Genomic DNA, 23,422 nt, shown 5'->3' with positions numbered 1-23,422 from the left:
CTCCCTCCTGCTCTCCCCTCATCCCTGCAGCCACGTCAGGCTTCCTGGAGCCACCCCAGCGCTTTCTCCTGCAGCCTCGCGCCTCCCTTGCTGTGATAAGCCTCCCTCACCGCGCCCCCCGCCCGGCCCGCCTGCCCTTTTCTTAACCTCCTGTACTTTGTCTCACAGTGCTTGCGGCTCTATCTCACACTCACAGGATTACAGGCTTGTAATCTTACTACTAGGTTATTGGGTTTTTTCCTCTTCTGCTCTCAGGACATATGCTCCATGAAAACAGGGCTCTTTGTCTTGTATCATGATGCCAGGCACACAGTAGGTGTTCCATACTTATTAAATGTTGAATCAATAAATAAAATTAGCCAAGCTGAAGTGTGGTGAGAACTAAAAAGATACTGTAAAACAACCAAATGGGATTTTTCAGGATGATAAACCCCAAGCAGCGTGAACATGAAGAAAACCACTCAAGGCACGTCATAATCAAATTGTGGAAAACCAGTGACAAAGAAGCACCTTAAAAGCAGTCTGAGAGAACAGGCGTGTTGCAAAGATAAGAGAGCAGCAGATTTCTTGCCTGAAACAACACAAGCTCCAAGACAATGGAACAAAACCCTTGCAGCAGTAAAAAAAAAAGACACTGTTAACCTTGAATTGTATGTACAGTGAAATGTCCCCCCAAAACTAAACTAAGGTGAAATAAAATCATTTTCAGACAAATAAAAGCTGAGGGAATTCATCACCAGCAGATCTGTGGTGGAAGAAATGTTACAGGAAGGTCTTCAGAATTAAATCAGAAGTTAATAACAAAAATATCTGGAAAATCTCCACGTATTTGGAAATTAGCCAACAGACACCTAAATAGTCTGTGGGTCACAGAAAAAAATCACAAGGGAAACTAAAATGTTTTGAACTGCATGAAAATGAAAACAACATTAAAATGTATGGGATGTTTATGTTAGAAATGAAAGGCCTCAAATCAGTTATCTAATCTTCCCCTCAAGAAGCTGGAAAAAGAACACTTAAACCCAAAATCAGCGGAAGGGAGAAAACAATAAATAGTGGAAATCAATGAAACAAAACAGTCAAACAACAAGGGAAAATAATCCAAAAGGTGCTTCTTTGTAATAATCTATAAAGTTGATAGAAATTCTGATTGATAGAAAACTGACTCTAGCTAGACTGATCAAGGAAAAAATAAGGAGAAGCAAATGACCAACAACGGGCATGAGAGGGCACATCACTACATGTCCTACAGACATTACAAAATAATAGAGTACGTTATAGATGATGTGCTTAGCAAAGGTCTAGCAGAACAAATCCAGCAATACGTTACGAATATAACATACCAAGTGGGATTTATCTCAGGAATGCAAGGTTTGTTTAACCACTCAAAATCGAAAATGTAATTCTCCATGACAACAGAATAAAGAAGAAATATCATATGGTAATTTCCTTAGACAAACTATAGAACATTTGACAAAATTCAACATCAGTTTATGGTAATAATTTTCAGGAGACCTCCTCAACCTGAGAAAGAACACCCAGGAAAACCTACAGCAAGCATCACCCTTAACAGCGAAAGAGAATGCTTTCCACCCAAGATTGGAAACAAGGCAACGATGTCCACCCTCCTGTTTAGCCCTGAGCTGGCAGCTCTGGCTGGTACAAGAAGGGAAGAAAAAGAGAAGCAAGGCATCGATTAGGAAGAAAGAAGTAAACTGTCTTTATTTACAGATGATACAATTGTATACATAGAAAATTCCTTAAAATTTACCAAAAAGCTACTAAGATTAATGAGGGAGTTTAGCAAGGTCACAGGATACAAGGTCAATATACAAAATCACTCTATGTCTGTCTGTTACCATATTGGAAATATTGGAAAGGTAAATTTAAAGATTAAGTTTACAATAGCGTTAAAGATGATGAGATAATTAGGATTAAATTAACAAAATATGTGCAAGGTATGTACACTGAAAACTATAAAATGTAAATGAGAGAAATGAAAGTAGATCTGAATAAATATGTGGAGAGACAGCCTGTGTTCACGGATTAGAAGACTCAGAACTGCCGATTTTCAAGTCCCTGTTACGGACTGAATCAGGCCCCCCCCACCCCCCCCCACCCCGCAACCCATATCTCTGTGTGACTGTTTGGAGGCAATTAAGGTTAAATGAGGTCATAAGGGCGGGGCCCCAATGCAGCAGGACCGGCGTCCTCCTGGGAGGACACAGGGAGAAGGCGCCGGACGGATGGGGTCTCACTAGGACCCAACTGCCAGCACCGTAGTCCTGGACCTCTGGCCTCCAGGACCGTGAGGAACTATCCTCCTGTCTCAGCCGCCCAGCTTGAGCAGACTGAGACTGTCCTCAAACTGATCTTGAGATTCTACGCAATTCCAGTTTAAATCCCAGCAGACTGTTTTTTTTTCCCGGTAGAATTTTACGAGCTGATTTTAAAATTTACATGGGGGTGCAAGGGAAGTAGAGCAGCTGACACAATCTTGAAAACCTAGAAAATAAGTAGAACAAAAGGGACTCGCACTCCCTGGTTTCAAGAATTCCATTAAAGTTCCAGTGACTGAGATGGAGTGTGGCGTGAGGACATCCAGAAGTGGACCCAGACAGAGAGAGTCGGGGGGTGGTTTTCCCAGCAAAGGAGCCACCATCATTCAATGGGGAGAAAGTCTTCTGATGTTGGAACAACAGGATAAACACACCGGGGAGAAATGACCCTGAACCTCTCCCTCATACCACACACACAGGTTAATTTGTGATGCATCACAGACCTAAACATAAAAGCTAACAGTAAATCTTCTAGAAGACATAAGAGAATATCATTGTGAAGTTGAGATAGGCAAATATTTCGTAGACTACAAAAAGGCATTCACCATAAAAGAAGAAATTGATAAATTGAACTTCACTAAAATTAAAACCTCGGCTGATCAAATGACAGTGTCAATAAAGTGTATATACATATTCCTGACAAAGGGTCGGTAGCCAGAATATGTAATGAATCCCTACTAATTAAGATAACAGGTAATCCAACGAGAACGGGGCAGAAGGCTTGACAGCGTTATGACTAACCAATCAGCGGGTAGTGAGGCAGACCCAGCCCAGGAAACGCAGAGCACAAACACACATAGAAAAGAATGAGGTGGGGCGCGCGGAGGGGTGTGGCTGTGTGGCCGCTGCAGGAAGTCCTTGGTGGCTGCGACCTTAAACACGTGATGACACCAGGACACAGGGACTCTACTTCCAGGTTTTTACCCAGGAGAGAAGAAGGAATGTCCGGAGACGGGGGTGCCAACGTCCCAGGAACCGCCCGCGTGTCCATGGCGGGGTGGACAGCCAGGCCGGGTGCGCATGGAGAAGCAGCGGCCCACAGAGACCACGGGAGTTTCTGGGTGAGACGAGTCAGGGACCAAGAGCTCAGTCCGTGATTTGATTTTAGTGAAGGCGAAACTCACCTGAGTTATGAAAACCGGAGCGACGGCTGTGCGCAGGGCAAGCAGACAGTCTGGAGGGGCCGGGGGCGCTGGCCACCTGGGCCTGCTGGCTAATGTGTGTGAACATTTATTTAGCAAAACTCATCCAGCTGTTGACTTAAGATCTGTGTTTCCACACGTGCCATTTTCACAACTAAACAAGCCCACAGGGAGCTGGTGCTCACAGCCAGCAGCACGTGCAGCCCACGTGGAAGGCCGGGCACCGGCGGCGGTGTGAGCGGGGGGGGGGGGCCCATGCCGGCCAGCAGTCTGTCTAGCAAAGGTAACGCAAGACCGGCACTCCTCCCACAAAACACGTGTGTGTGTTCAGCAAAAGCCACGTACAAGAGCGCTCGGGGCAGGTTTATCTGGAAACAACCAAGTGTCCACCAGCGTGTGGACGGGAAGTCACCCTCCACGCGTCCAGTGGGACGCTGCACACAGTGGGAAGGATGGGCTGCCCCTGCCCGTGGGCGAGCCACCCGGGGAGCCGACAGTAGGGTTGTTTTCACCGAGTCTGAGAACCGCTGAGCCGCTCTCACCAAGAACCACCGCTGCTGGAGCACTCGCCTGGGAAGGACCCGGGGGCAGCCCTGAGGGCCCGCTGGCCCTCGGGCCACACGCACGAGCACGCGTGCAGAAACTCATCCTCGTGCGTGTGCTCAGTTAAGACCTACTTCTACAGAAAGGAAAGGGCAGGAAGGCAGGCAGAGAGGATGGGGATGGGGCCAGCAGAGACCCCCGCGGCCCCCTCCCTGGGTGCAGGCGGCGGCAAGAAGCCCATCGCCCCGTGGACAGCCCTGCCCCGCACCCTTGCGGAGCTGGGAGCCCACGTGTGCGCCGGGCCTGACTGGTGGCAGACGGGCACGGGGAGACCCCACTCGGACGGCGCTGCCATCCTTGGCCCCCACTAAGCAGAGCACACAGCGACGACCTGGAGACCGTGGTCTCTGGGATGTGGACCCAGGGCATAGGGGTCGGCGTGGGCGTCTGGCAGAGGAGCAGAGAGCTGGGACCAAGGCCGGAAGCCACAGCGGCCAGCACCCAGCAAGAAGCCCGGGCGGGCCAAGGGTCGGGGAAGCACAGCAGTGAGGCCAGGAAGGAGTCCAAGGAACCCAGAGGGCTCGGCCGACATGGCAGAGAACAGGCGTGAGGGAGTGGTTAGCAGGGGCCGCAGAACCCAGCGCCGGTCCTAGCAGGAAATGTCTGCAGGAGCGACGGGGACAGATTCGCAGCACAGAGCACGCCTGGGGCCAGGCGCTGGGGACCTGGGGGAGCAGGTGGCCCTGCCCCGACCAAGCCGGAGTGGCCTCCAGCTGCTTCTGAGCCCCGTTTGGCCACAGTGACAGAAGGTGTGCGAATGAAGAAGAGGAATCTGCCAAAGGGAACTGGGCAGCTCCCGGACTGCAGGGGGCCAAAGCAGTGGGCAGGGGGAGGCCCCTCCACCGAGGCACGACCTGCCAGGCAGAGGGGCTCACGTGGTCGCCCGCGTGCTAACCCCGAGCCCCCGCCGCGCCATCCCTGCCGAAGTTCAGCGCGGAGAGCCGAGCAGCGGCCCCTCCTCCCAGCCCGGCGCCTTCTCGGCCGGAGACACGCTCTGCTTCCGGTGCCTCAAATGACCCCAGACGGACCCCCAGTTACCAGGTGCTGCTCGCGGGGCCGCGGTGAGGCTGAAGGGGCCCTGGGGCAGGACTCCGGGATGGAGCTCACGTGGGTGCAGCTCTCCGCCAACGCAGGCCCCACCCTGGACCAGCGGCCAGGTGGCAGGCACCACTGGCGGGGTGGGATGTGCACGCGGAACAAGAAGTAGAAACCCTTTTATTCGCGTGTCTTACATTTACATTTTATTAGCTAATCAACATCAACATGCAAAAATAAGCGTTGAATACAAACCTCTACAATACGGTTTCGTGTAAACTACAATGGTTCATTCGATTTGAAAAGTCATCGGTGGTTACTTCAACTGAACTATTGGCTTCTGTAATGAATAGTGTTTAGAGCTAAAGTTACGGAGCCGTCGGCAAGGCCTCTGCAGACCCCGGTCCAGTGGATTTCCACGGATACATTCTCAGGCAGGAGATAAGGCGGCACGAGTGACATGACACTGAGCCTACACACATCCTAACACAGCCCCGTGGGCGCGGCTGCAGGCAGGCGGCGGTCCTGGAGGCCGGCCCCACCCGCGGCGCTGGCGTTTTGGCAGCAGCTCTACAGAGAAGTGACAGGGTCCCTCGTGGCACCGAGTCGCCGCAGGTCAGTCTGGCATGGCCACCAACGCTCCCGGGCCACGGCCGAGGACTAGCCCGTCCCCCGGGGTTCCTCGTTAGCAAAAGGGAGGGAACTGTGAGAACACGGGGAAGGAATCAGTTCGTATGGTGAAAGGTTCTCGCCTCCCTCCGCGTGGTCAGTCTTTAAAGAAGTTTCTCTGAAAGGTGAAAGCGCTTCAGAAGCGTCGAAGAGCTGACTTGTTACAAAATCAAGTACGAGCTTGTTAAATCTTACTTCTTCTCTTCCCAAGAGTGTTTGTCGTTGCTCACTGATCTTTGGTCGCAAGAAACAGAAAGGCAGGCAGGCAGGGGCCCGCAGCCGCCCGGGCGCGGCGACCCGCCTACATGATGTACACCTTCTCGGCCTGGGAGAAGTGGAAGACCTCTTTGGTTCTCGGGCAGACGACTTTATCATCCTGCCGGATAGAGAGCAGGGACTGAAAAGAAAGACCAAGCGCATTAAGACGGGCCAATATGGTTTAAATCAACGTTTCTATGAGAGAAACCCACACAACCAAGTCTCGGGAAACAAGTCACTGCATTTCGCAAAAGTTACTTCCGGCAGGTACCCCTGCCACGAAGCCCTAAGCCTTCAGGGCCCAGCCCTGCTAGCCCCGCCCCACCCTCTGACCCCGCCCCTCCCTCCGCAGCCCAGGCCCCGCCCTCACGTTGTAGCCGTAGACGTAGCCGTTGGGCAGCATCATGGGCGGGTTGTTCTCGTTCATGACGTCCCCCGAGATCTTGCAGACCAGGCGCGAGTTGGCGCAGTGCGCCATGGGCAGGGGCTGCGCCAGCTTGTTCAGCGAGCGGCTGCACACTGGGCAGTCGGGGCTCCGCGAGCTGCCGTCCTCCTTGTAGCACTGCCTGCGCGCGGGTTAAGGAGGGCGGGGGCCGGCCGAGGTTCTAGGGGGGTCCCCCGGGCACCACGGGGGAGGCTGTTCCAGATGGCTCGATCCCTGGAGTTTGGGCAGGACGCGGAGGCGGCCCGGTTCAGGGCAGGTTTCCACTGGGCACCCCACCCCCCCCAGCCTCAACACCGTGGGGCTGCAGCCCAATGAAGGCACGGGTCTGAAGTCGGGGGACGCAGCGCCCGTTCCAAGGTGCAGGACGAGGGCGCTAAGGAGCGGGGTCTTGGGCGCCAGCCCCACACTAAGAGGGGCACACGGGGAGCCACTCCCAGCGCGAAGGATACGGTGTCTTTATGGCCGAGAGCCCAGCCTGCAGGGTGAGGGTGAACACGGAGTTGTTCCCCAGCTGGTGCAGCCGGTAGTTGTCGTACCGGAACTGCTGGATCAGCATCCGCCACCGGGCCGGGTCCAGCAGGTCCTGGAAGAAGCGGGGCAGAGTTGGGGTGACAACAGCAAACAAACGCGAATCTTCTTCCCTACAGATGAAAGGTGACGGGAGGAAGAGTCACCCCACTAAGCCGCCGGCGGGCGGCTGGAGGGCAGCCTCGACTTCCGGCCCGCGGCGAGCCCACTGCCGACTCGCTTTCTGGGACACCGACTTGTTGGGAGGGGACTCGGATGCCCTGGAGCACGTGTGCTGTGGCCTCGAGACACGTCAAGGACTTGGGGCTGAAAGGACAGCTCAGCACGGAGCGAGCTCCAGAGCCTCTTGCTAAGAGCATTAAGGTCTGAAGGGAGAAGCCTTATTCCAGGAAACCACTTATTAGAAGAGAAGATTAAATCATGTCCATCCCTAAAACCACCCAGGTTTAGACTCAAGAAGAGAGCGCAGGGAGGGAGGGGGAGACACACAAACAAAAGCACAGTCAGAGGTTCTGTGTGAGATCCTCAAGGGTCCTGGCGTACGGTACACATCACACTCCAACGTTTAAGAAATGCTTTTAATGTTTCTTTTATCAAAGTCCACGGAGAATGAGGTCCACACCCAGGGGCTGGCACTGCCCAGTGCCAACTACGAGGCCCTGCGCAGCCTCTGCTACAGCCGCCTCTCAAAGCACTTCGTCCCGTTCCCGCCGTGACCCGTAGGGACACGCCTGTGACTTCCCACCACGAGGGACGAGGGTTTCGCTCCCTTAACCAGGCTGCTCCAGCGCGTTTCAGGAGCGTCTGGCCCCCTGCTCCTGCTTCCAGGACACTCCACCGTCCCAGCTCTGCTTCTGAGCTTCCCGCACCCGGGCCCGCCGGCTCTGCGCCGAGCTTCTCCCGCGTCACCTCGCTCTTCTCTGTCGCGCTGCTCAACCTGGCTGACCGACCTTCCGAGGTGGGAGGCTGTGTCGGCGCAGGCGGAGAGCTCTGCCCCGGGGAGGGGTGGCCCGCCCTGGCCCGGAGCCCATTCTGAGGCTCGGCCCCTCCTGTCCGCAAGGCCATGATGGCAGCACTTGCCTGGCTCTTTACAGCCCCTGCAAGGCCGCATCGGGAAGGGAAGGGACGCGCTCCACGCCCTCCTGAGCTGGACGTCTCGCCCCCAAGGGCAGGCCGGCCTTTCTTGCACTTCTAACAAATCTCCAGGGCACGAAGAGCAAACGCTGTGAGTTAAAACCTGAGTTTAGACCTGAAGATCTCTGTGACCTGCTGACTTACATTCCCAAACACTTTAGAAGGTGTGAGTTCAGTCAGGGCGAGAAGCTTCCAGCCACCTCCCGAAGGCCTGCGCCACACGCTCTGGGCGGCAGGGGCCGGGTCTGCCAGGGGCCCCACAGAACTCTGCGGGGCAGGCGGAGCTGCAGGGCAAACACTCAGGGCCTTGGACAGAGAGCAGCTTCAAGGCCCGGAGCACAGGGCTGGTTCACCACACAAAGAAGGGGTTTTACCCTCTCCCTGCACACGCTGAAATGCTGAGGCCCAAGGCGATGGTCAGGGAGGCCCTCCGGGAGGGAATGAGGTCACGAGGGTGGAGCCTCATGAATGGGATTAGTGCCCGTCTAAGAAGAGCTTCCAGAGGGCTCCCGACCCTTCCGCCACGGGAGGACACAGCAGAAGTCTGGGACTCGGATGAGGGCCTCACCAGACCCTGCTGGCACCTGCTCTTGGACTTCTAGCCTCCAGAACCGTTAGCAATACATTCTGCTGTTCACAAGCCCCCACCCGTGGTGTGTTGTTGCAGCCGCCGGAAGGGACTAAGACACAAACTGGCTACCGGAAGTGGATGCTTTAGGTAACAAATACCTAAACACGGGGGCATGGCTTTGGAACTGGGCAGTGGGCAGCAGCTAGAAGCTTGGAGGCGACGCCAGACTGAACGGACCATTAAAAGGTGGGCCCAGGAGGAGGAGGGGAGAGCGGCAGGGAGCGCCCCAGGCTCCGCGGAGAAACCTAGGAGCTGTGGACCGTCAAGGCCACTGTGATGAGGCCTCAGACGGAACGAGGATCATGTTAGTGGGAACTGGAGGGGGGGCTCCTTGTTACGAGGTGTGCCGAGCCTGGCCGAACTGTGCTCGTGGGCGTGGAGCTGTGGGTGACGAGCTGCCTCTGAGCAAAGTGCTGAAGGTGTAGCTTGGCTTCTCTTGAGTGTTTATAACAAAAACCAAGAAGAGAGGAATGACTTAAAGACAGAATCGTTCATCAAAAGGAAGCACAACTTCAGGATTTGCAAAACCCTGTTCACATTGTAAACACTGAGAAAGGCTGTTGAAGAGAGGAGACCAGTGGTGGGCGGCACCCAGGACTCAATGGGCCACCCCCAGGGAAAACAGCCAGTTTGAACCTCAGGGGAAGGAGACAAGAAGGAACGAAGGGGGGCTGTCAGACTTCTTAGGTTTTACAGGACGGGACCTGCGGTGTTTTTCCAAGAGAAGGGTCAAAGATCATTAGGGCAGCCCCCAGGTTTCAAAAGGACCACAGCTGCCCAGACCCCACATGGACCCTCAAGGTCAAGGAGAGCCGCCCAAGGGGGAGGGACCGAGGGCAGATGTGCCCAGTGATCCTGGCGCTGGGAAGAGAAAGCAGATCAGGAACAAGCGAGGTCAGGAAAGAGACTGGCAGAGCCGCGCAGAGGCCCCGGCCTGTCCAGCCCTGACCAGGCACTCCAGAGAGAGAGGCGACCCCAGGGAGGGAAAGGGAGCCGTCAGGCACTTGGAGCTGCACTTTGCAGCTTTTTTGATTTAAGTTTTTTTTACCAGCATAATGGGAACAAGACGGGACAAGTGACCCTGGGTCCCACGAACCAGGCCCAAGACGGGAAAGGAACAAGTCGTGCATGGGCCACGCTCGACTGTGGCAGTGACTGCAGACCAGACCTTACGAGCGCCCAGGGCCCCCAGGCGCACCCTACCTTGTAGGGGGAGATGTGCGTGTCCGGCGGGAACGCCAGCATGCCCATGACCTGGCGGACCTCGTCCAGCTGGCTCCCTTCGGCCTGACTGAAGTGCTTTCTCGCGTGTCTGGAAAAGGACAGCGCGGCCTGTTGAAGTCTGCGCTCCCAGCGCCGGGAAGCTCGGCTCCGCAGGAGCTGCGGGATCCTGGGCCCCGCCCCCACCCAGACACGCGGAAAGCCTCGGTACTCAGGCACCCCCTCCTCAAGGGGCCGGGGACGGGCTGCGAGGCACCAAGTACAGAATCCCACCTAGAAAACACCCAGAGGCAGTGCCTGAACGCAAACGGTATCTGCCCGAGCCCTTCCGGGTGACCCTGGGTGCCACGAACCGGGCGCAACGACATCCACGGCACCCGGATCCGACCCGCCCCTCCTCCCGCACAGCCCCTGGGGCTCCAGAGAGGGTCCAGCCTCACGGCTCTGCAGTGACCCCCAGAACAGCCTCACTCGCGTCCACCGATCAGACCCCGGGCGCTGAGCCCTGGCTGTGCGGGTGGAAACAGCAGGAGGGGGCGGGGACCCCTGCCGCCACGCCTGCACTCCAGCCTCCTTCCCTGAGGCTCCCCGTGGAGAGCAAAACTGGCCCCGCCCACCCTCTAACCACCACATCCTGGGCTGGGAGCCCCCCAGCCCGGCGCCCCATGCCTCCAGGAGACGGAGCTCGGGGCGCGAGGCTGAAGCTGCAGCCGCGGGAGGACCGACACAGCTGCCCAGGGCTCTCTTGCCCTGGGGACGCTGCGCTCCCCGCTGCCCACAGCCTGACCTGGGACGGCCATTTGCTCCAGGGACCACGACGGGAAGAGTGCGGTGGAGGCCTGGCCCTGTCGGGGGTGCCCGCGGCCTCAGCCCCGCTCAGCAATGGGAGAGAAGCGGCCGTGCGTCCCTGGGCAGGGCCCAGCCAGCCAGGGAAGACCTGCCAGACACCCGCCCTGCCTGCCCCCAACCCAGACCGGGAGGGGACCCGAAACGCCCGCCCCGAGAGTCAGGAGGAAGGCCTACCTCACAGCATCCAACCTCTTGTTCTGCCGGATGAGCTCAATGAACTCCTGGATCCTGAGGCTGAACTCCAGGCAGCTCTGAGGGTGAAGACAAGACAATGGGCAGCTTAGACGGAGTCACCGGAGCCACGTGCCAGCTTGAGGCCACGCACACAGCGACAGCCGCTCCGAGTCGCCAGGGAGGCAGGGCTGCCACTGAAACCGCGATCTCAATCCGCAGCCGTGGCTTTCTGGGCTCTGACGGGCTGGGGCCCGGCCCCTCCCAGCGCAGCCTCGGCCAAATGTGCCCCCGAGTGCGTCCCTGGGGCCAGGCCGGGGAGGGCAGGGAGGGCCGGCAGGCGGCGCCGGGGGCGAGAAGCAGCGTGGGCCGTCGGCAGCGCGGGGGGCGGCGGGTAACCGCACAGACACAGCGGCCCGGTTCCTGTAAGTCAGCGAGCGCGCGCCCTCCTCTACCCCCAGCCTCGCCGGCCGGCAGCCCTCAGACACACGGGGCGCCTTCCACCGGCAGGCGGCTCTGGAGCCAGGCCGCGCTGAGGCCTGGGCGCCAGGTGGGTGGGACGGAGTGCTGGGCGAGGACCCTCAGGGTGGGGGCTGTGAGAGCCCCGGGAGAACGCTCCAGGCAGAGGGATGAACCAGTTCAGAGGCCCTGGGGGGCGGGGCCCGGGCACCCGGCCAGGACCAGGCGAAGGAGGCAGAGGTAGTGAGAGCCGGTCGGGGGCCGGTTCCTGGAAGAGGCAGGAGCCCCAGGATTTGCCGAGGGTGCGGGGGGGCTGGGGCTGCTGTGCCAGGGGGTGGCCGTCTCCCAAAGGCGTCACCTGGGAGGCGTCAGTCCCAAAGCTCCACGGGAGACTCTGCGGGCGGCTAACAGGGCCCCAACCAGGGGGGTCGCTTGTATGGAAGCCCAAACTAACTTTGAAATCTTAGCGATATCAATCCAATTGGGGCTAAAACCCCTGCGGTTGGGGGTAGAGGGCAAGCAGGCAAAATGAATTTCGTGACCTAAGGTGAAAAACCTGGATTCTTTTACAAAAGAAGTAATTTAGATGATCACATCTTGAACATGGTTTCCACCAGAGACAGAATACGTGGAATTAACAGAACAGGACGCAAACCTCACTGTCACTGCCACAGCGCCCAGGTCGCAAGATGGCGGGAACGGTGCTCTACGCCTGACGCTTCAACTCAAGTTTGCCAACCCCGCGACTCCCCACCCAAGCCCCGGCGTGCACACTGCGTTCTGGGGAAGCGCCTGGGCCGGACCCTGGGAGGACACCCTCCACAAAGCCCCCAGCCCCGCCCCAGGGACACGGGGTGGAGGCCGGGCTGACCTGACCGCCGGACCGTGCTGCCCAGGGCGTCCGAGGCACGGCAGAGATGCAGAGAGCCACTTACCTGGTGCCCACACATCCACCCCACAGGTGCTCAGGGAAGGCGGTCTCCCAGCCCGAGCCCCCCTCCCTGCCCTCTGCACGGGGGACTAAGCCCTGGGCAGCAGTCTGTCCTGACCCCCGACGGGGTGGGGCAGGGCGCGGGCGGCCTGGCAGGTGCCGCACAAACCAGTGAAGAGGACACGGCCCCTGCAGAGGCCAGACCCACAGGGCCGAGACGGGGAGCAGCGGGAGGGGCCCCGCCTGCCTCCGGGGGCCCGTAACTGCTTCTGCTTGGGGCCGCCGAGGAGCGTTACGGGTAAACGCTGGGTCACAGCTTTCACAACTGACACGTGGAAATGTGTTTCGTTATCTACGGTGGCTCTTTGCTCTCCAGGTTAACCTTCACACAGTCCGCTGAGAGGGAAGCACACGCGCAGGCGTTCACACTCGACGTGGACGGCTACGATCTGGGTGACGCCATGGGCTGCTGGCTGAACACGCCCCGTGCTGTCTGAGAAAGGCGTGGCGTTCTCCCATTTATGACCCCTTCCGAGTTGGCAGACACGCAGCACACACGATGCTGCCTCTGTTAGCCTGACGTGTCCAGAGACCCAGGTCAACTCCGGAGACTTTCCTTGCTGCGCCTACCCTTGGAAGTATTTCTCAACTGCGGGAAGCGTGGGTCTGAGTTTCTTTTCTCGTCTAGAATCTCATCACTGATCTGAGGGATCCCTGGCATCTGGCACGGGCACCCCTGACCCCCCGCCCCAGCTCCCTCCCCTCCGCGGCCTGCGAGTGTGATCAAGTGCAGGAGCTCATGTGTGCCCACACGTGTACGAACTGTACACTGACTGCGTACTGACTTGTGTTCAGACGCTCTTTTGTACTGAGCACGTTCTGGTGTCGTCAGCTTGTCCTCCAAACGCACTTCTGGACGACTACGTATGCTCCTTCAAGTTACATGGCGAGGTCACAGGACTGTGCCATCCGTGGATTCGGTCCCTGCCAGCCCACCCCCTGGTAGCTGCAAGGCCCCCGCTTTGACCCGGCCCACGTGGTGTGCCCTGGCCAAGCAGCAGTGTTCTCTGGGAGGGAACAGGGCTTGCAGAAACCGCCTGTCGCGACCGAGGCCTATTTTCCTTCTGCCCTGGTTCCCACCGAGCGCACAGCCGTGGGGGTGGAGCAGGAGAGCGGGCGCGTGTTACATACCAATTCTGGCTTTCCTTTTATGGTTTCCATACCAAGATCCTCACTCTCTTTAGGGGAGCCACTGGCCACTCTACTTTTCCGTCCCGTCTTCGCGTCGTGCTCGCTTTGGCGGCCCTGAGTGGCAGAGAGTGTCACCCTTGGCTGGTGACTATGTGCACACGACAAGCTCAACGGGGCGGGGTTAGAGGCACTCAGTTTATAACACAGAAGACAAAGTTTTTCTGACAGAGGCAGGAAAGGTTAATACAATCAAGCATTCCTGCAAGCCCTAAGGCAATGACACCTTTCAGTAAGCATGTTTAAATTCTGCAATTTATGTTTAAGTGCCTATTTTTTAAGCTGCTTGTGGGTCTCAAGAAAGGCTGTATTGGAGAATATCCCAGCCTGGAACTCTGCACCCTGGCAGGCGGGTACCCGCTCCCACCGGCTTCCCCACGTGTGTGGGGGCCGACCCGGCGCCAACCCCCCGCAGCGGCCACGCGCAGCGCAAGCCCGGTCAACACCTCGTGCCTTCAGAACCTCATGCTCAGAACTTCTGTCCAAACCATAATGCAGAGGGGGTGCACTTTTCAGGGATTTTACCTAAAACCCAAACGCCACCCCCAATAAAACCCCCAAACCCACACCAAACCCAATAACCCTCCACTATGAATCAGAACCCCGGAACTCTGAACCAACAGGTGAAAGCACTTTGGCTCTACTGCAGGTGGCGAAGCTGCCTCCCCACCCTGCAAGCCCTGCCCAGGCACGCCCTGCCCCCTCCAAGAGCCCTGTCAGGTGCAGCCCCGCCCCTTCAGGAGCCCCGCCCAGGTGCAGCCCCGCCCCTCCAGGAGCCCCGCCCAGGCGCAGCCCCGCGCACCTTCATCTTGCGCAGCCGGGACTTGTTGTCGTGGCACCAGGCCAGGCAGGTGGCCGTTTCGCGCCTCTCCAGGGACTCCTCCACCTCTTTGGCTGTCAGGAACATCTCAATGTTCACTAAGTCCTGCAGGGAAGGAAGCACTGGCTCAGTGCACGGGACCCCGGACCCGCCCAAGGCCGGCCCGACACAGCACCCGGTGCCCAGCAGTCTCATCTTATTGGAGCACCCCCGCCCCCTGCCGGGGCAGCCCCTCCGCGGGCCGGGTCTGCACAGCAGGTAGGCCTGCGCCCCAGTTAGATGCTGGCTCCCAGGCCCCCTGAGAGCCCAGGCCCTGCCAGAACCTGGGGCCCTGAAGGGCAGAGGTCTGCCCCCCGTCACCTCTCAGGGCAGACACGGAGACCCCAGCAGTCCATACTCTCATTTTCTGTGTTTTGCTCTGCAGATTGATTTCAAGTTTAGATTTTTGAGAAGGGGCAGCAGGGTGGTTAGGGGCTGCAACTCTCTGCCCTCCGTTGTCTGCTCCCCTCTCTCCGTCCCTGAGGCCTGGCAATCTGGGAGGGCAGGCCAAGTGCAGCTGCATCTGCTGGGCTGGAGGATCCCAGTAGGGCCAGGGACCCACGGTAACGAACCCACCAACTCAAGTGCACACCTGCTGCAGTCAAGGGGGCTCTGTGTGGTGCCAGGAAGTGCAAGGCCCCCAGCAAGAGGTTGGGTTACAGCCAGCGAGAAGGACCTCCCTGGTCGCACACGGCAAGGTGAAGAATGCTCAGACATCACAAAAGGAGGGGGGTCATTAGAAGAAAACGAAAATTTCAAAAGGTAAATTTCTCTTCCATCTGGAACAGACTCGAGCAGAAAATGTCAGTGAAGATCGTTTTCTCAGTTACCAGGTGAAACACCCAACACAAACATCCCTGGAACCCCGTGTCTCCAGAGTCCCCACTCAGGCCTCACGGGCTGCTGGGCACTGCAGAGCACAGGACAAGAGAGCTTTCTCGCCCACACTCTCTCGACCAAGGTCTACCACGGCAAAGCAAGCCAGGAGCTCGCCACCGAACTTCCGTACCCAGGCACCAGGGCCACGTCAAGCTCCCTGCGGGAGCTGTGCTGCAAAAGGACAGAGTCCTACAGGTGGATGGAGCATTAAGGTGCAAGCTTTTAAGTAAGAGACACCTATTCTATTTCAAGAGAGTCACTGAATGCATATAGCTAATGATGCTGCAGTGAAAACCAGGCACTTACAGCAAAATTAACAAGAAGAAATAATCGAGTACAGTTACTTGGCAACAAGGCGGCGCCCACGGACCAGCTAGCTCCTGAAGCATCTCCTGCGGAACCAAATGGGTCAAGGGCAGAAGAGCAGCTGACCGGAGGGCCCGGGGTGCACTCCTGTTAGCGGGGGGGCACACTGGAGATGCCCTGTCAGCTTTCCAGCTCCTGCACAGCCGCTCCAGACAGCGGGCAGGTCAGGGCGGCCACGCAAGGGTGGCTCTACTCGCGTCCTCAGTAGGGACGGCGGCTGGGCCCGCAGGAAGCGCCCCCCACCTCCCCGTCCTGACTGCCGATTACGGAACAGGGCCCGGTCAGACAGGGCTGGGAGTGTGGCGGGCCGAGCGCCACGGCCACTGCTCCTCCCGGCTGCCACCTGGCGTTGCCCTCCTGCGGGGAGCTCTGATGAGGAGGTGCCCCGTGGCTGCTGCAACCAGGACTCACTAATCCAGTTCTCTGCTCACCGCCCTCACTGCAGAGGTGGGCTGCTTTCTCGTGCCGCTTCCTTGGCCATTTCTCCACTGTCTTCTTTCTCCTGAACCCTTCCCACTGGGCAAAGGCCAGGCCCCAGACGACATTCTAGTCTTTCTTCTCTCCCATTTCCCATCTTTTCCAGTTCTGCTCTAAATTCCAAGAAGTGGCCTCTCCTGCCTGCACCCCCCGGCATCCCGGGTCTTTCCAGGTCTTTCCTTTCCTGCTGACGGTCCTCTGACATCCTCGGGCCCTCAGTTATGGGAGCCACAGTGAAGATGTTAAACCAGCCGGCGGGGGGTGGGCCAGAGTGAGCGCCACGCACAGTCCGTGCCCGGGAGGTGCAAGCATGGAAGCTGCTAATGCAGGGACCACAGCGGACTCCACCGGGCGATCCTCCCTTCTGGGCCGTCTGCGTAGCCCGCACTCCCCCTCCTCGTGGTGTCTTTTGATGAAAAGAAGTTCTTAACATTAAGGAGCCCCAGCTGCAGCCTCTTCCATGGAGGCCTCGCCCAACCCCGAGGCCACAAGGATGTCCTCCCGCATCTGCTTCTGAAAGAGACGTGGATTTCTGCGCTGTGCGTGAAGCTGGGGCTCCTGTGGAAAACCCCTTCCAGGACTGTCTCCTCGACGAGGTGCATGCCAACCTTCTGGGGCTGCGACCTTCCTCTGAGGACCGCCAGCCCCTCCCCCACCGCCCTCCCGTCCCTCTTGGCACCTCTGCAGACACGTCACCTTCACCAAATCTCGTCTGGCTTCGTGCTTCTCCCCTCTACGAGGCGCACGTTTGGGGGCCAGGAGGCGTGGGGAGCTCGTGCCTCACCAGCCACCGCAGGTGTGCGTGGCCATGCCCTCACAGGTGCAGGGGAGGGGGCGCGCGGGAGTGAAGCCTGACGCCCGCCGCAGATGGACGGGCCGGGCCAGGAATGTGAGGCTAGGAGAGCCCGGCGGTCAGAAGGTGGCCGTGCTGGGCAGGGGAGGGAGGGGTGGGGAGAGCAGGCACCAGGGACCACTGGGCACCGAGCTGAGACTGGTGGCCCTGCCATCCACAGCAGGAGCCTGGGCACACGGCACACGCAGCTCCAGGGAGCTGCCCGGGGCTGGGATGCAAGAGTGAGGAGCCCCCCCGTCCCCAGCCCCACTGCACGAGTGTGTCAGCCACGTCGAAGGGAAGGCCTGGGGCTGGAACTAGACAGGGACATGGACACAGCAGGAAGTGGGGCCAGGGCGCACAGCCAGGACCTGTGGATGCCGGTGTGGGGGTGACAGCATGATGCTGTCAGGGACCCAAGGCCACCTGCCGGGACAGGGGGCATGGTCTCATGCTGGGGTTTCGAGCCGCCAGGGCTGAGCCCCTCGACCCAGGGTGGGAGCCACGCACACACGGGTGACATTTAAGCCATGCCAGGGGATGGGACTGGCCGGGGGGGGGGCAGGTGGGCCCCAGGTGGCCAGCAGTGCTCAGACTGAGAACTTAAGGGTGAGGAGGGGCGGAACCAGTGGGTCCCGAGCGTGTGGCAGAGGAGCAGGCTGAGACGGGACCCCACGTGGAGACGAGGGAGACACTGCCGTCCACACGGATTCTGCCGCCAGAGGCTCCGGTCAACACAGGACGCGGACAGGGTCGGGTGGCCACGCACTCTGGTCTGAGCAGCCCGAGCAACTGTTCCTTGCCCCCCGCCCCCCCAGTAAGGCTGCCCTCGGGACACCAGGGTACCACTGCCCCCAGCCACGCCGCCCCAAAGGCCAGAGAAAGGTGCAGGCCGACCTGCAGAGGCCCGGCGGGGGGTGGTGACAGCCCCCTTCGCCACTGGCCAGCAGCCTAGGGTATCAAGCACTTCCACACCTGCACCCCCGGGGCCACCACACACGGACAGATGGAAAACGTGCCTGACCCCAGAGAAAGGCGTCACCCTCAGGAGAACGGTCACGGGACGCGCCTGGCGGCAGGAAAGCGGGCAGCGGTGGGGGGAGGGGTCCCTGTCCACACTCTCGCTCCTCGGAACGCGTGCAAACCACCGCGGCAGGTGCAACGCAGCCCTAGAGCCGTCACGGGCGGGAGGGGCCCTCCCAGCTCAGGACGCACGAATGGCCGAGTGGAGCCTCCACGCAGGGCTGGGAAGCCCGTGGCCCTGGGAACCCGCGGCCCCGCGCCCACCTCAATGCCACTCTGGCGCGCCAGCTTCACGGCCGTGTTGTAGTAGCCGCAGCGCAGCAGGTGCTCCACCATCATGCGGTCCATGCGCTTCCTCTTCCACACGCTGGCCGCTGCCGGCTGGTCGCTGCTGTGCTCCTTGAGGTGCTCGATCCTGCGCTTGCACAGCTTGGCGCTCTCGTCCTCTGCCTGGATGGACTCCACCGCCTGCGACACGCGAACAGAGGGGGCGCTCAGGACAGGCGGCGACCGGCGCCCCACCCCGACTGCCGAGGACCAGGAGGCAGGGAGGCCAGAGGGGAGCTGGGGCCCAGGGCCACAAGCAGCAAGAGTGTGGGGGCTGCTGCTACCGAGGGGACGGCAGGGTCCGTCCACCTCCTCAGGGATGTTACTGCTTTACATACGCTGGGGCTGTGCTGCCAGAGGCACAGAACTTTAAATTTGTCATAGCTTCCTGGTTAATGAAACTACTTGTCATTGTAACGTGACTTTCTATCTTTTATAATACTTTCCCTTAAAGGCAATTTTGCTCATAATTAAGAAAGCCAGGTGGAAGTGTTCTACGCCTGCGTCCCATAGCAGCCACTGTCAACCACCTGAAGTGTAGCTCGTGCAACCCCAGCAGTGAATTCTTGATTTTATTCCATTTAAATGTTAATGGGCACAGGTGGCTGGTGGCTACGCACTGGACAGCAGGTCCAGAATTCTGGTCGGCCCTTGTTTCCTTCCAGCACATTCCACTATGGTTTGGCTTCCAACTGCCATCAAGAAGTCAGCTGTCGGGATATTTGCTGCTCCTTGACAAGTGGATTTTCCTCTACCTGCTTTTAAGATTTTTCTGTCTCTCTTTTCTTCAGTCTCACTATGTGAAAATCCTAGTTACGTTTACTTTTATTTAACCTGTTTAGGTCTCCCCGTCATTCTCCCTGCACATCTCTGCTCCTGCCCGCCTCTGCTGGACTCTGGCCCACTGCAGAGGCCCTGCTCTGTTCCCTAATCTCTCACCCTCTCATGTGCTCTCATCTTTTCATCCCTGTGCTGTATTCTAGGTAATTTCCTTAGACCCACCTTCCAGCTCACTAACTCTCTCTTTAGCTTGGTCTGATTGTTAAGTGTTAAAATGTTTGTTGTAAGCAAACATTTGAGTTTTTCATTTGCTATTTTTCACTTCTTGTATTTTTACTTGGTTCTTTTTAACTTTAAATGACATACTTTCTATTCCCTGCAGATATTTTCAAGCTATTTTTTCATCCTTTAAGCACAGTAAAGTATGGTATTTGATAGTTTCTGTACCTGAAGTCTGTGCAGATCTCTTTCTATTCCTGCTGTGTCGCAGTTGTGGTGTCTGGTGTACCTGTGCTGGTTACTGTAGTTGAACAATCTGATGCTCAGATGGAAGGCATCCTCCACTCGAGAACTGCATTTACTCTACCTGGAGCCTGGAGGCAGCACCCGCTGGGACCACTCAGACCAGGTTGAAGGAGGGGGTGGGCGGCAGTGCTTCGCCCGGCAAGTCCACTTCTGGGCACCCTCACCTGAGGTGTAGTGCTGCTGGGTCCTGCCATCAGGCCCCCCACTCTAATGGCCCTGAGTCACTGGCCAGAGAGGCCCTTGCTGGGGGCTCTCTCTAGGCAGCAGGGGTCCCTTGCCTTCTAGCCCCCCGACACCCTGCTCTCCAATTCTGGTGAATAAAATGTTTTCAAATATTTTATCTCACTTTTTAGGGCCTATCAGTGGGCATACCTACCACTCCCAGAAACAAGATACCCTATGTGCTGTTTTGGGGTGAAATTGTGAAAATAATAAATCAATCTACTACCCATCCTGGCCTCCCCCACCTGGGCTCCCTGGGACATCTGGAGTCAGGATAAGCTGGCCCTACAGGAACAGGAATGTGGGCCGGGAAGCCGGCCTTACAGCTGACATAGACTCCAGAGCGCAGAAGGCAGGGGAGGGGGGCCCCTCCACCGCAGCTCCCCCGCCACTGCAGCTCCCCCAGGAGGCAGCCCCTTCTCAGGACAGCTGGGTGAAGGGTGCGCCCATGGGGTGCGTGCAGCCTGGGGGCAGAGCAGGCAGCATGGCCCGGAAGCAGCACTGACCTTCCTCTTGAGGACACTGAGCTTCTCCACCACACCATCCAGGAGGCTGACCACAGAGTCCACGGCTGGACAGCTGCTCAGGGTCTTCTCCAGCTCAGCCACTACCATGGTGACGTGGCTCGTCTCCCGGTCAATGTTCTTCTGTGCGGCACGGAAGCGCTTGTTCAGTGTTTCGTAGGGCACCTGCAGAAGATAGAAGGCCACTGAGTCCACACTGTCGGCGGGTGGGCGCCACCCATCATCCACGCGGGATGTGTGGGCCTCCTTCGTGGCACTTTTTGAGGCAAGAGGCTTCGGCTTCTCATTCTCTAAAAATGCATCTCCTCTAAAACCTGCCCGAGCCCCACAAAAGGCCCGTGTGAGCGAGAGTCACCTGTGTTCCCAGACAAGGACACAAAGGCTGAGATGCACCCTGACCCACAGCTAAGATGCAGTGCAGCCTCCACTCTTCCCAGAAGCCTCCACAAGTCAGCGGACAGAAAGATCACCAAGTTCATCTAGAATAACACAGTTAAGGAAATGACCAAAAAGGAGAGCAGTACTGCAGGCTTTAATCAATTGGACGTGAAAGCCCACGATGTGCAGCAGAGATGCTGATGAGCCTGGCGGGCACCAGGTTGGGCCGGACAGAAAGCAGCACCTCGGGTGCACCTCAGGGTTACGAAGGTGACGGCATCAGCTCCCATGGGAGGTCACAGGCACACATTTAACTGATCTCAACGAGAGGACGCCCATTCCCCTGAGTCGTTAAAAAAACACCCATTCCTTCCAGAGCACGGGAAGATAGAAAACCCAAAAAGCATCACTGAAAAGTCTGGAGAACTGCTGTTCACACACTCGTCGGCCCCCGAGGTCATCACAGCGCAGCAGGCAGGGTCCAGCACCGCACCCCGGGGACCCCTAGGGAAACCCACCGAAGACAGGGACTCCCTGCCAGCACTCCCTGCTCACACGGCGGGTCTCCGTGGAATTCTGCGATGGCTGCCACAAACCGCCCCTGTGAGCGCTTCGTCTTCAGACCTGCCCAGCAGGGAAGCACCCACTCCCGGGGCACTGCTGGCTCCACCGACACTTGCTAAGCACCAGCCGTGTGCCAGGTACCGTGCCTGGCAGGGAGGAGACGTGGGCCTGGCTCAGAGGCTGGGCTTCCCAGCAGCAGAGACCCCGGGGTGATGGCAGAGATGGGCAGGGCCAGGCTCCGGCCACGGAGGGGCCACCACAGCAGGACTCTTCGCCGGAGACCCAGCAAGTCCAGCACTGTCCTTGCCCTCAGCTGCCACTCCCACTCGGCAGTGCGTAAACACGCCTGTCCACGCCTCAGGTCTCATCAGTAGTCTGAGGGGCAGAGTGCCACGAGCCGAGCCACATCTGCCACGTGTGACGGGGGTGCGCTCGGCGAGGGGTGGCCACCCCGCTGGGACTCGGGCTCGCTGATGACCTGCTGTGGGGTGGCTATCAAAGCACAACCGAGCTAAGAGACCAAGCCCAGCAGGACACGGGAGACGGCCTCACAAGGACGTTCGGGGCCACCTGCTGCTGGTGGGCGGCGTGGGTTCCCCTGCACGGGCCACCGGACTGGTCTCCATGGTCCACCCCCCACACTGGCCGCCTCCTCTGGACTCAGTACTTCCTGTAAGAAAAAACGGAGGGACTCCTTCGGTGTCCACTTGGTCAGAAAGTGACCACTGCGTACAGCACCCAACACGGTGCCAGGCTTGTGGCAGACAGCAAACCACACGTGGTGAAGGACCCCCCCCAGCTCCTGTGGAGGGTGTGTCCTGCCACAGGACGGGACTTCTGGAGGGTGGAGGCACGACCCAGCCTTCAACCACCACCCGTGGTCTCCACGACCAGGACTGGGGGGGATGGGTCTCTGCAATGGGAGCGGCACGTAGAGCAACCCCAAGATTGTGTGACACCGGCACCGGGGAAGATGCCCCAGGGTCCTCAGCTGCCTTCGGTCTGCCCCCCAACGCCACCGTCCTGACCCGACGACCCCCCCAGGCAGCCTCCATGGTGCGCAGACAGGGAGAGACACCCGCAGGGGGCTGAGGTCAGGGCTGGTGGGGTGTCACTGATGACCGCAAACTCCCTTCCAGGCTGTTTGTTAAACCCAAGTGAGTGTAGGCGTTAATTTTACTGCTTGAAAGAGTGAGCACTCAGTTCCAGAACAACTGGGAAGTGGGTCACCGGCTGTGCCCTCAGGACCCAGGGCCAGGAGCGGAGGCAGCCTGCCCGGGTCCCGCAGGCCGTCTGCGTGAACACACTGTGTATTTGTAATCTGAGCTGGACCGATGCATTCATAAAAGAAAACAAAGTGGAATTACTAGAAAACAAATTGAACAAATCCCACGATGCACAATAAACAAAAGCTCCTAAGTTGTTTTTTATTATCACATCCAGACGTTAAAATTCTATTCCAATAAATGTAATCAAAACAACCACGACACAGGAGAAAAGAGTCACATGCTTGCACAGGCACGGGTGCGATCACGGGCCAGGAGTCCGCGGGTCCCTGTCCCGGGCCAGAGAGCCCGCACGGGCCAGGCACACACCGGTACACCCATGCACGTCACCAAGGCAGGGGGATTCCAAAGAAAGCTCCGTGGGCTGGGGATCCGACTTTTAACTCTTATCCAAAAAAGATGCCGGTGACGCTCTCACACTCATCCTCAGTCCATTGTCAGGATCCAGTCCCAACAATTTATACTGTAAGGTGATAGTCAAGCTTACCTATTTCTCTTCTGAGGAAAGAAGCCGACTCAGGATCTGGCATACATCCACAGTGCGGGAACGGAACCATGGCACAGCCCGGCCGGTGATGGTGATGGTGGTGGTGGTGGCGGCAAGGGTGCCGCCCCCGCCCGTGGCCCACACCCGGCCCCACCCGCGCTCCTGATGGCTCCGGACCCTCCCGTCCCCCAGAGGCGTCCCCTGCACCTGCACCAGCCCCACGCCTCTCC

At 58.5% G+C, this 23,422-nt stretch overlaps 1 protein-coding gene across 3 annotated transcripts in view; it reads right to left on the bottom strand.

The window, feature by feature from the left end:
- Nucleotides 1-5,316: 5,316 nt before the first annotated feature.
- The window catches only part of MAEA (macrophage erythroblast attacher, E3 ubiquitin ligase), a 30,892-nt gene continuing 12,786 nt past the window's right edge, over nucleotides 5,317-23,422 (bottom strand). The window contains exons 2-10 of one of the 3 annotated variants that reach the window (XM_061191859.1): nucleotides 20,460-20,642; nucleotides 18,364-18,567; nucleotides 14,466-14,588; nucleotides 13,607-13,720; nucleotides 11,029-11,105; nucleotides 9,988-10,096; nucleotides 6,941-7,074; nucleotides 6,417-6,612; nucleotides 5,319-6,185 (exon numbers count right to left, since the gene is read on the bottom strand). In XM_061191859.1, coding sequence (XP_061047842.1) covers nucleotides 6,090-6,185; nucleotides 6,417-6,612; nucleotides 6,941-7,074; nucleotides 9,988-10,096; nucleotides 11,029-11,105; nucleotides 13,607-13,720; nucleotides 14,466-14,588; nucleotides 18,364-18,567; nucleotides 20,460-20,642 — 1,236 coding nt within the window. In that variant the 3' untranslated portion in view covers nucleotides 5,319-6,089. Of the gene's footprint in view, nucleotides 6,186-6,416; nucleotides 6,613-6,940; nucleotides 7,075-9,987; nucleotides 10,097-11,028; nucleotides 11,106-13,606; nucleotides 13,721-14,465; nucleotides 14,589-18,363; nucleotides 18,568-20,459; nucleotides 20,643-23,422 lie in introns of all 3 variants that reach the window. The other 2 variants (XM_061191860.1, XM_061191861.1) reach the window with 2 other exon arrangements.

This window comes from Eubalaena glacialis, chromosome 5 (genome assembly GCF_028564815.1).
Source record: "Eubalaena glacialis isolate mEubGla1 chromosome 5, mEubGla1.1.hap2.+ XY, whole genome shotgun sequence".
NCBI lineage: Eukaryota > Metazoa > Chordata > Mammalia > Artiodactyla > Balaenidae > Eubalaena > Eubalaena glacialis.
This window is presented reverse-complemented; position numbering and strand designations above follow the sequence as displayed.